The 12,033-nt window shown below is 33.5% G+C and overlaps 3 protein-coding genes across 3 annotated transcripts; 2 read left to right on the plus strand and 1 right to left on the minus strand.

The window, feature by feature from the left end:
- Positions 1–1,977: 1,977 nt before the first annotated feature.
- Positions 1,978–4,646, plus strand: LOC132610406 (uncharacterized). Its single transcript, XM_060324704.1, has 2 exons — positions 1,978–1,993; positions 4,267–4,646. The coding sequence occupies exons 1-2, from the start codon at positions 1,978–1,980 to the stop codon at positions 4,644–4,646; spliced, it is 396 nt and encodes a 131-aa protein (XP_060180687.1).
- A 1,727-nt stretch (positions 4,647–6,373) lies between these two features.
- Positions 6,374–9,128, plus strand: LOC132610409 (uncharacterized). The gene is made up of 4 exons (XM_060324706.1): positions 6,374–6,978; positions 7,067–7,617; positions 7,703–8,313; positions 8,778–9,128. The coding sequence occupies exons 1-4, from the start codon at positions 6,374–6,376 to the stop codon at positions 9,126–9,128; spliced, it is 2,118 nt and encodes a 705-aa protein (XP_060180689.1).
- Positions 9,129–9,633: 505 nt separating this feature from the next.
- On the minus strand, positions 9,634–11,711 carry LOC132610270 (uncharacterized). Its single transcript, XM_060324582.1, has 6 exons — positions 11,560–11,711; positions 11,331–11,475; positions 11,082–11,226; positions 10,690–10,988; positions 10,359–10,592; positions 9,634–10,280 (listed from the first exon to the last, which is right to left on the minus strand). The coding sequence occupies exons 2-5, from the start codon at positions 11,342–11,344 to the stop codon at positions 10,451–10,453; spliced, it is 600 nt and encodes a 199-aa protein (XP_060180565.1). The 5' UTR covers positions 11,345–11,475; positions 11,560–11,711; the 3' UTR covers positions 9,634–10,280; positions 10,359–10,450.
- Between the last annotated feature and the right edge of the window lie 322 nt (positions 11,712–12,033).

A 12,033-nucleotide genomic window follows, 5' to 3' on the forward strand; every position in this document is an offset into this window, starting at 1 on the left:
AATCCAACTTAAAGAAAGAAAAAAATCAGATACAAAAAGCTAGTCGTCATATCTTGAGCTTCAGGTAAAAGATGATCAAATCTCTTCCTTTCATGTGCTGCTTCATCAAACCTAACTGTTTGCAACAAATTTTCAAATATGGAAAATAAACTGAAACCACAAATATAAAGAGATTTTATTTATCAAGATTGTGAATACAAATCTGTTCATCCCTTGATTCTTCTCTTTTATTTTTTTCTCCGTAATTCGAGGGCCGTTAATGGCACGTTTCTCGAACGTAGGATGATTTAGACCTCCTTGTGATGTATTTGATTGCCAAGAACATCGGACAACACTTCGATATTTGGATTTGAAAGACAATATTTGGTGTCTTGATCTCTTTGTGAATACCCATATATAATTTATGGGATACTCCAGATCCATTTCTTAGGGAATATTTGTCCCTTTATATAGGCATGTTTAGGGTAGAGTAGCCTCTAAGAAACCCTAATGAACCTTAGAATTTGAAGACGGAATGGACTCATCTTGTAGAGCCATATTTTAAATTCGATATAGTTTCGATGTCTACAAATGCCCCCTACTTCAAGGTTTGTTGGAGTGTAGACTTATCGAAACTAAAAGACGAGACTTGAAGTATTCATAAAAATGGAGCTTCCGTATTTGCGATTTTATGGCTTTATGAGGAACACCTTAGATAGAGAACAAGAGATTTGTCCCCAAAACATTGCCCCCATTTTGTGCTTGTCAAATTAACCTGACCCAGCAAAAACTAAACCATAACTATGAATTTTTGGCTCCAACGAAGTGAGGTTCAAGTTTCAACCAGTAATATTTGGTGTCTTGATCTCTTTGTGAATACCCATAATTTGTGGGATACTCCAGATCCATTTCGTAGGGAATATGTGTCCCTTTATATAGGCGTGTTTAGGGTAGAGTAGGCTCCAAGAAACCCTAATGGACCTTAGAGTTTGAAGACGGAATGGACTCATCTTGTACAGTCATTTTTTAAATCCGATCCAATTTCAATGTCTACACTAACACCAAAAACAACTCTACAAATAATTGTATTAGTAAGTGAAATTATTAAATTGCTCAAATTGGTGATTTGAGAATTAACAGCTTGTTGAGATATTTTCTTGATCATTTTTGAGTCTTCCTCTTCACGGATTGGCCTAAACAATTGCACTTTCTTGAGACTAAATAGATGAAGAACACAATATTTTCTCCTTTCCCTCCAATGGTCATTATAAGGTGCAAGTCCATCATCATGACCATTGTAAGAAAATTTTTGTTGGCCAACAATAGAAGGTCTACTACAGAATATTAAATCTTGTGTCTTCAATACTTCTTTTGCTAATTTTGCTTAAGAGATTACTACCATTGGAGTAGAACCAAGTTTCAATGAGAATATTTTTCCATATTTCTTGGGAAGTTTCAAAAAATAGATATGAGGGGTTAAACTATCATATTGATGCAAGTTTCCAATGAATGGCGGCCCTATAGGACTTGGTGGCAGATTGTTTTTGCGGCTGTTTTTTGCTTTAGGAAGAAGGAAAATAAGAATAATAGGTAGGGCTTCAAAGAGGAGAAAGAGCATCATTTTGTTGTCCAATTGCCTATTCACTTGACGTGTCTATATAAATGAGTATTATTGGTGGGTGATGAATCTTTTGCTGATAAGCGTAGCAAGAAGAAATATTATAATTTATAGGGAAAAATGGATATTGCATTTATAACTCACCTATCAATGATCAGATCATGTGATAAGAGGGGATAAAAGTCTAGTTGAAAATTGTGGAGAGAGAGAGTGTTTTTTTTTTTTTTTTTTTGCACAATGTTGGTCAAGAATTCGAACCTTTTATGTTAAGTGTTATACTTCTCATTATTTTTCTTCTTGTATCAATTCATATAAGCCATATAATATAGTTATTAAATGGAAAATATGAAAGTAAAATCAGAGCAAATATCAGTGGAATAATGGCATCAGCTATCAGTACTCAAATAAAACTTTTATGCATATAACTTAATTATAAGTCGTGATAATGATAGAGAAAAATCACTGGCCCAAAACTTGAAGCTTGGATATGATCTTTGTCCTCTAGCAATCAAACCCATAACGTGGATAGCATTAGCCAAAGGCTATATATGTATAGGGTGAACGAATAAATATCTTATTTGTTAGCATAACTTTGACAGCATTTTACCAAATAGATATATGGTGAGTGAATAAATATCTTGTTTGGATAATAACACTTTTAGTTCTCAGTTATTGGTATTAATTTTTTATATTTGTGATATATGATTAATTGCTTTCTTTACTGTCTATTAATTAACATGTGTATCTTTGCTTATATAGAAAATATATTACATTTGGACTATTTTAAAAATTATATTTCTTTCAAATGTAGAGTAACTATATAAACTTAGCATAATATATAGTAGGTATTTAAATGATGTAATAGCATATAATTCATAAATTTGCCAAAATTCACAAGCTGAGGGATCAAAAGTATACATTTCAATTAAAATTAAATAGTGATATGATTGGGGTCCATGCAAGCAAAATAGTTGCAAATATATAAATATATTGACCAATGAGAATACTAAGATAGAAATTCAATTAGTATGTGAAACCAAACAGAAGGAATCTCATACACTTTCTAGTCTAAGGTAACAGTTAGTATGCTAAACCAATCATCCCTAAGAATGAAAAGAACGAATCGGAGATGTAAAGATTTGAAAAAGAAAGAATTACCATCAAGAATAAACCTGAAAACAATTTCAAAAATTCGATCCAAACCAAGAGATTCCCAGTCTCACAATGATTTTTATCACTCTCAAAATATGCAAAAGCTTTTTCAAGAATGAGTCTACCAAGTATTTATAAATATTATATCTCTATTTAACTCAACAGAGAAATAACTAAAACCAAGGAAAGAAAAAATTCGTGTTCTATGGGAAAAATAATATGGGAAGTAAAATCTTACCCACAAAAGAAAACAAGATGTCTCTTGTTGAAAAGAAATATTAAACTTTCTTAAGAAAGGAATGAGGAAATACACAATGAGCTTTTAATTAACCCCATAGTTCGTTAATGGAGCCTCGTTGATATACCTACAAGGCTACAACCCCTACCCCCGTCCCACCCCAACAAAAAAATAAAATCCAAAAGTAGAGGGTAACTCCTACCTCATTGGTATTGTCACAATATACACATATTGTATCAATCAAGAAAATATTCAACAATGGGAGGGTGAGTAATAAAGTTGTTTGTAAGTTTCATAGAAAAATTAATGTTCAATATATTTTCAAACCAATATCATGTGAAATATTATATTCGGTTGACGTTGTATATCCATAACATATAACATTCATCATTTAACTCTAATAACATTTATTCTCACATGCATTTGATAATATATATTGAAGAATGTCTGATATGTGTATACTTGTTAATTTTTTGTACAAGTATATACATAGTTCAAAACTTAAATAATAATGAGTGCAATTAAACTTACAGAATTCATTTTAGATTCATCTCTACTAACGTAGGCGTTTCTCAAATTTTCGGTTCGATTAAAAAAAAAAAAATTAGCAGTTTCACAATTTAACTAAAAAACTAAAATGTTTGGGCTTGGCGATTGAAGTAACTTGTTAAAACATGGGAAACTTATACAAATGACTACACTATGTTTTTTTTTTTTTTTTTTTTTTTTTTTTATAGACATACCTACACTTTTGCCAATAACATTTCGTAGCTACAGTAATGTGTATTTAAATTCGGTTGTATTCCAATTCAGCTGTATTTTACTGTATTTCGTTGTATTTCAATTCGGCTGTAATCCAATTCCAATTCGGTTGTATTTCGATGTATTCAATTCAAATGTATTCAATTTGGTTGTATTCATTCGTACCAATGTTACGTTGTATTCAACTTATTGTATTTAAATTGCGTTGTATTCAAACAACATAAATGCAAAACAAATACAAGAATATTTAGTTGTATTCAAAATTCACAGTATTCATTTGTATACAAAAAAACCTCCTTCGAAATATAAGCGAAAAATACATAAAGAAACACTCTATTTTACACTAAAAAAAATAACGAATATACTGAAATACACTCAAATCTGAGATACAAGAAAAAAAAATACACTCAGATTTGAAATACAAGGAAAAAATACACTCAAATTTGAGATACAAGAAATAAAATGCACCATCGAAGATTAGAGATAAAATAGGTATAAGCTTTCCGGTATCTCGCAGGAAAAGATAGATCTGAGCTTTTTAGCACCGGAGAATTGAGATCTAGCTTCGCTAATTCGTCGGAGAGGATAGATCTAAAAGTTTCGAAGTTGAATCTAGTGGTGACGGAAGAACCAAGGCTGTTGATGTCACTAGCGCTGACGGTGCCTCTGTTTTCGGTGGGTCCTATAACCACGGTGGGCGGTTGTGGTGGTGGCGGTTATCACGGCGGTGGATATGGTGGTGGTCGTGATAGTGGCTACGGCGGTGGATACGGTGGTGGTAACTGTGGAGGTGGTGGTTACGGTGGCGGTGGCTATGGAGGAGGCGGTGGTGGAGGAGGAGGTAGTGGCTGTTTTAAGTGTGGTGAGAGAATTGAGGGAGAAGAGAGAGGGGATTGAGGGAAAAGATTGATACAATAGAATAAGAGGAAATGAGTTTTGAATTAGTTACTTTGCGTAATTGACATACAAGATTTGACTATCAGATATAATTTGGACAAAGTATACCTACTAAATATAAATAAGGCCTAATGTTCTCTATACCATGTAGATTTCCCTTAAAACATGGAAAGCCCACATTTAGCACTTAATAGCGTGCCTATCAACTTTGCACAGTTTGGCCTTCAAATGGACTGGTCTTTAATTTTTATTTTTCAAAATCGAACTTATGCCTAGTGAAACATAAGTTCTTTAAGAGCACAGATATAATTTGTGAATATTATGATGTTTAACTTATGCTCCTATATGCATAAATTCAAGTTTAAAGGTCCAAAAACAAAAAAAAAAAGACCAACCCATTTGAAGGCCAAAAATTAAAGAACAACACAAAATAGGAACGAAAGTGCAAATGACCCCAACTCAAACCAAGAAGGTGGGCCTATGGGCAAGCAGATTCATTCGGGCCTATATTTCTACAGCAAAATTACAAGGTAAACTTACAGGAATGACTACCTTATTATAGGTTCTTACCATTAGTAACTACCATTTTATTTATTACATTTCGTAGCTACCTTTTTAATTAATTACCATATGTATTGCGTGTATTTATGGTATAGTAAATAGACTCAGAAACTATATCTTTAAAAACAGATCCCTTAGAAATAGGCATTTAATTTGGTCTTAAATGGGGAAATATAATTCCTAATAATATCTTTCATAATCTCCTCCATAAATTTAGCATCCATTTCCATATTCTTCACGATTCTCCTTCTCTCCACCCTTCCTTTTCAAATGCAACGTAAAATTCAAAAATTCAAACGAATCGTAAAATTCAAACAAATCAACTACAGAGGAAAAACAGCAACACAGCAAATATGATCATTCCAAAGGTAATTTGAAAGTTCGTGGTTTTTTTTTAATAAAAACACTAAAATGTATTTCAGATTGCCATTGATTTTCGTAGTTTTTTACATCTTATTTGGCAAACTGTCCTAAGTACCTTCGTCTTTGAATTCCTCTTCAGTGACGAGCTTCGAATAAATGTGTTATATGTTCGGAAAAAAAAAACTGAATGTAGTATTTTTGTGTTGTATGTTGGTGGGGTATTTGAGCAGTAATGAATTGTGTATTGAAAACATGTACATTCAGTTTTTGTATTTATATAGTTTGTTTGAATTTTTGTATTTGAAACAATCTTGGTTTTTTGATGTGTTTCTACGTTTGTTTCCTGTAAGCCATATATATCTCTGTATGTATTTATGTATTTGAGAGAGTGTATCATATATCTCTCATGGTTGTCACAAGTGTTAATGTATTTGACATATTGTATATAATTGATTGATGTTTATATAAATCTTTAGGTATTTATGTATTTGGGAGACTGTTTCATGTGTTGATTATCATAAGTACTGGTGTATTTGAAAGTATGTGTGTATTTGATAAACATAGCTTCTGCTTGTAATATATTTCATATATATATATATGTGTGTGTGTGTGTGTGTATTTATGTATATGAGATAATGTTTCATATGTTGTTTATCAAAAATGTTAATGTATTTGAAAGTATGTATGTATTTGATTCACAGACTCTGCTTGTATATTACCAGTGTATTAATTTTGTATATTATTTTATAATGTATTTCATGTTGTAATCAATCTCAACTAATTCATTCATATTGAGTACAAGAATGTCCACTGTATCGTCGTTGCTAAGACACTTAGGTAATTGGAACAATGAAAATTGTTATGTGAATTTCAAAATCGATGCGGTGGCTTTCACAGAGTATTCGACATATATAGATTTATTACAAGAAGTTGCAACTCAGCTGAATATAAACATGCAACTGAAAAACATATACATCAAATATATCGTTGAAGGTAACGATACGCCAATGGAAATACATAATGATATGAGTGTTAGCGTGTATGTGGAATTGAAGAAAGAGAACAAACAGTTAGTGATGTATCCATTGTGCATAACTACAACTAATAAAAACGTTGATAATTGTGTATCTGGCGAAAGTTGTATTGAAGGAGGGGTTTTGCGAATTGGTTACACAAAACAAACAAATACTATGGAAATAGTAGGGAGTGCAGACTTAGCTTCTTCAAGTTGTGGCAATGTCGTTGTTGTATTCGAAAACGACACAAATCTGGTTATATCAGATAAGAACCAAAAAGTGGTTGTAGTTGATCAAGTTTACAAGGACAAAGATACACTAAAGGCTGTTATGGCGAATTATGCAATTTCCAATAGGTTCAATTTTCGTGCCGAGAGGTCTAATGCGATAAGGTGTGTTTAGAGTATTATATTTTAAATTTAATGTAGTTATCTGATGTATTGTCAACTAAAGTATTTGTTTTCATGTTTGTATTTGAAGCTATACACTAGTATGTGTGTCCGAAGAGTGTGATTGGAAATTTAGGGCATCGAGCATTGGTAAATCAGAAATGTTCAGGGTTAGGGAGTTTCGTGACAAGCATACATGTCCGCTAAAAGATAAGGTGTATTCACAACGCCATGCGACGAGTTGGTTGATAGGTGCAATTGTAAAGCCAAAAGTAGCCAACCATAAGAGGAAATACACACCTAATGATATAACGGAGGATGTAAGAAACGATCTTGGAATGGATGTGTCCTATATGGTCGCTTGGCGGGCTAAGGAAAAAGCGATGAAGGATTTAATGGGTGAACCGTCGGATTCTTACCAAAAATTGCTTGGGTACCTATACATCAGGGATAAAACGTATCCGGGTTCACATATAAGAATGCGAAAATCAGACGAAAATGAGTTTTTGTATCTGTTTATAGCATTGTATGCATTCATCAAAGGGTTTGATTGTTGTAGGCCAATTGTTGTAGTTGACGGAAGCCACCTCAAAACAGCATACAACGGAACGTTCGTTTCAGCAAACATGTTAGACGGTGCATGTAAGTCAAATACATATATGAGCTTGATTATACTAAAGAATGAGTATATAGAAACTGTTTTTTTTAAATGCCGTGGTATGTGCAGGTAATATACTTCCTTTAGCATATGGTGTGATAGATTCAGAAAATGACAGGTCTTGGACGTGGTTCTTTGAGCGATTCAGGGAAGCGTATGGTGTAAGAGAGAACATGTGTATTGTTTCCGATAGGCATGAAAGCATAAACAAAGCTGTTTCTAGAATATATCTGAATGTGCCGCATTATGCATGCATATGGCATCTTTGGGGTAACGTATGTAAGAAGTATAAGAAGAGCCATGATGTGTTGAGTCCTGTGTTTTATGCAATGGAAAAAGCGTACACGCAGGAAGATTTTGACGAGCTTATGGGGAAGGTTGAGAAGGCAGATTTTCGGGTGGCAGAGTATTTGGAATTGGCTGGAAGAGAAAAGTGGGCTAGAGTGTATGCAACTGTTAACCGATGGTGGACAATGACTTCAAACATGGCAGAGTGTATTAATCGTCACCTTGTAGCAGCAAGAGAGCTTCCTATATTTGATTTTCTAGAAGAAGTGAGGAAGATGTTTGGAAGACGGAATTATAATAACCGGAAAAATGGTACATACACGTTCACAACACTCGGTAAAAAGTTCCAGGAGATGTTATCAATAAATGAGTATCTATGTTTGCGTATGAAGGTATGTTTCATTTCAAATTGCTTAAGTATGTTCGATTGAGATTCAGTTATGTTCGTTGTATTTGCTATATTTAGCATATGCAATCTGTGAGATCTCTGTGAAATGATAACTTGTATTTATTAGTCGAATATGTATTTGATTCTATTATATTAGCTGCATTTGTTGTATTTAATTATATGCAGTCTGGATATATGTGTCAAATATTTACAGTAATTTGGTGTATGTGACTAGATTTACCAAATACAATTAGTCAGCTATGAAAAATAATTAGCGATATGTTTATGACTATAATGGTTTAATCTTTGCAAACATGAACTTATGTGTATTTGACTGCACATAATGTATGTTTTTTGTATTTGACTAATCTGTTGTAGGTCGAACCATCAATCGAATACTTGTAAACAGTATATGATGTACGAAGGCGTTTCATCGTTAACTTAGACAACAAAACTTGCAGTTGTCAGATGTTTCAAATAGACGAAATTCCATGCCCACATGCATGGGCTGTCATTAAGAAGAAAAATCTAATGGCTGATGATTACTGTTCCGAATTGTTCAAACTGCACACCGTGGTGAAGACGTATGATGTCGCCGTGGATCCTCTCCCTGACGAGCGGGAATGGAAGGTTCCAACATACATATCAGAGGATGTGGTTTTGCCACCAATATACAAGAGACATCCTGGTAGGGCGAAGAATAAGCGTGATAAGCCGTTATTTGAATTTCTTCTTGGAAAAAAGAGACATGCTTGCAGTACTTGTGGACAGACTGGACACAATAGACGATCTTGTAGTAATGCTCCTAGAAGGAAGTAATTGTTTTTTGTTTGTAGCAGTTTAGATTTGTTACACTAGATAAACTGTTGGTTTGCATTTTTTTTGAATAAAAACGAAATCTGTTTGAATGCTACTTCTGTGATATCTTCATTTGGAATTGTATTGAATAGTTATCTTTAAATTTATTCACAAATGACTATAAAAAGGCAGCATCAGTTCTTTAAAAAAAAAACAGTTACTGTATATTAAAATGTAGTATTTATTCCAACATACATCAAATATATATAATTTAAAAAATGTATCTGAGTGTGCCATCTTATTAAGTTGCAATTGTATTTGAAATATTTTGATTTTTCTGGGCTTGGCGAATTCAAATACATACAACCCCCTTGTTTCAAGATATAAAAAGACGTACGTATTTGAGTGTACCTCACTGTGTCACATCCAAGATATAGTCAGATATACACATTCATCTAAATTCCAAAAACAAAATCACACAATGATCACTGTATATTAAAATGTAGCCAGATATTAGATATACACATTCATCCAAAAATAGTCACTGTATATTAAAATTTAGTATTGATTCCAACATACATCAAATACATATAATTTAAAACATATATCTGACTGTGCTATCTTATTAAGTTGCAATTGTATTTGAAATATTTGGATGTTTCTGGGTTTGGCGAATTCAAATACATACAACCCCCTTGTTTCAAAGATCTAAATACGCATACGTATTTAGAGTGTACCTCACTGTCACATCCAAAATATAGCCAGATATACACATTCATCTAAATTCCAAAAACAAAATCACACAACTTTGATAATTAGACTAAGCTTAAATGTTCCAATTAGAACTTAAGGAAAATGATAAGATAGTCTTAAACTAACTAAATCTAAAATATTTGCTATAAAAATAGCCATAGTCTGAAATTACAATTAAATATTCCTACATCGATCCTAAGTAACATCAATTGTGCAGCTTTTCCATAATCCACTGTTGGCCTAACTGGTTTTGGTGGCGCCTCAATGTCGCTCATAGCATGTTCATCGATCTTTCGTGCAGCATAGTCCCAAAGGAGTGCGTCGTACTTATTACGGAGCATTGTTGCATCGATTTGTGCTGGGATACCTTCACCAGTGCTTAGATATTTAGCGAACGCTGCTACGTACACAACATAATCCCTGGAAAAGTATAATAGAAGTAGAATTATTAGAATGAACCCCGTATATGAAAATTGCAATACATTAAAATATACGTACTTGCTGGTAGTGTCTTGCTGTGGCGGATTTTCTACATACTCCACTTGAAAGTTCTCATTCTGTGTCATGTCCGTATATGCTGGGGGATTCTGCTAATTCATGCCAGTTTTTTGAGTGTACAATCCACTGATGTGTAGATAATGTGGCAGGAGGGCAGCAAGTTTTTGTACTTCCCTTCTAACAACTGCGTTGTGGTCTGCGCTGCCTCGGTATGAGTTGTACACATAAAGTCGCCTGTCGTACCGAATAGAATATATGTAAATATATGATTCATTAAAACACAATTGAAACAAAAAATACTTAACTAATAAAATATAGATACATAAAATACCTGTCATTGAATGAGAGTACAACCAAAATCCAATGATTATCCTCTTTGATGTTGATAGGTATAAAAATATTGTCAACTGAATGCCACGGAACATTTGCATTCAATCTGTAGCCCTTAACATATTGCCATAGATCGTCTTCTTCGTTGGCTACATTGGATCCAGTTTCCGGGTTGTTGTATGTAAGATATGTTTGATCAACCTTTCGCATGAAGAGACAGTCAACTGTTGTATATTTGAAAGTGCTCCTTCTGTCATACTTGCCTTTCTTTCGCAAGTAGTAGAAAATCACGTCAATGTGCTGAAAATCGAAACACATAAACATTAAAAACATCAAAACATAAATCTTAAAAAATGGAAAATTGTATTTTATGTATCTATATCTTTATTGAACCTCATCATTCCACAGCTGGCCACTCATTGATAACTGGTAGAACCAGTTTTTGTTCTCTACTACTGTGATGCCAACATTATATGTATAATATGCATCATTCTCAAAAGCTTCCATCTTCTTTCTGTAACGATCTTCATTGTTCTTTCTACGAAAGGATTATGCAAAATACATAGAGTTAGTTGATATGAAATAAATAACTGATATCTACATTAATTAGTACAATCTGCAACTTTTACATGAAGAACATACTTATTTTCATGCATGACAAGCAGTCCCTTGCGAATCCACTCCAAGTACTTATCAAAAAGCTCTGTGTCGACTGGGCCAGTGATAGGATCTTTCGCGAATGGATGTTTTTTCTTAAAAATGCGGACAGTGATGAGTTTTGAACCACCTGAAATATTCAAAATACATATGATCAATATAAAATGCTTTGGAATACACAAAATTAAATACATTAATGCTTGTTTATATATACTTTCCTGAAGCAGAGTCGTAATTCTCCATGAAAGGGGAAACTTGGTATTTACTAGGATGCCTATTCCGGGCGACTGATAGATGCAAAACCATTCATCTTTCGAGAGTTTGGCTTGGAAACAACTCGTCAGGCAAACGAAACTAAGATAAGGGTATCACATTCTCACCAACTTTGGGCAGCGTCTCGAAAATAGGACGATCTTCCTGCAATACAACACTTTTGTCATGAGAGGGCCCCGAAGACTAGCCTGTGCAAGAAATATCAGCTAGGACCTCTGCTATGTCAGCGGAGTTTGCTGATACGACTAGCGATTTGACAGATACGGTGTCTTCGGGAAACTGAACTATGTATTCCTATTCACGAAATGGAAATACATTAAGTACAAAATATAGATTATGAAACAATCACATGTATTTGATTTATGCATACCGTCGATTCTTTTTGTTCTCCAGAATTATCACCACCTTCTTGAAG

This window comes from Lycium barbarum, chromosome 9 (assembly GCF_019175385.1).
Source record: "Lycium barbarum isolate Lr01 chromosome 9, ASM1917538v2, whole genome shotgun sequence".
NCBI lineage: Eukaryota > Viridiplantae > Streptophyta > Magnoliopsida > Solanales > Solanaceae > Lycium > Lycium barbarum.

Bases quoted from the DNA above. Each gene is read 5' to 3' on its own strand.
- LOC132610270 (XM_060324582.1), bottom strand. The intron at 10,989-11,081 runs GTTCAATAAAGA...TTCGATTTTCAG, and splicing joins GCCAGCTGTGGAATGATGAG to CACATTGACGTGATTTTCTA. The intron at 10,593-10,689 runs GTATTTTATGTA...TCGGTACGACAG, and splicing joins GTACTCTCATTCAATGACAG to GCGACTTTATGTGTACAACT.
- LOC132610409 (XM_060324706.1), top strand. From the start codon at position 6,374: ATGTCCACTGTATCGTCGTTGCTAAGACACTTAGGTAATTGGAACAAT. The intron at 6,979-7,066 runs GTGTGTTTAGAG...TTGTATTTGAAG, and splicing joins GAGAGGTCTAATGCGATAAG to CTATACACTAGTATGTGTGT. The intron at 8,314-8,777 runs GTATGTTTCATT...TGCAGTTGTCAG, and splicing joins ATCTATGTTTGCGTATGAAG to ATGTTTCAAATAGACGAAAT.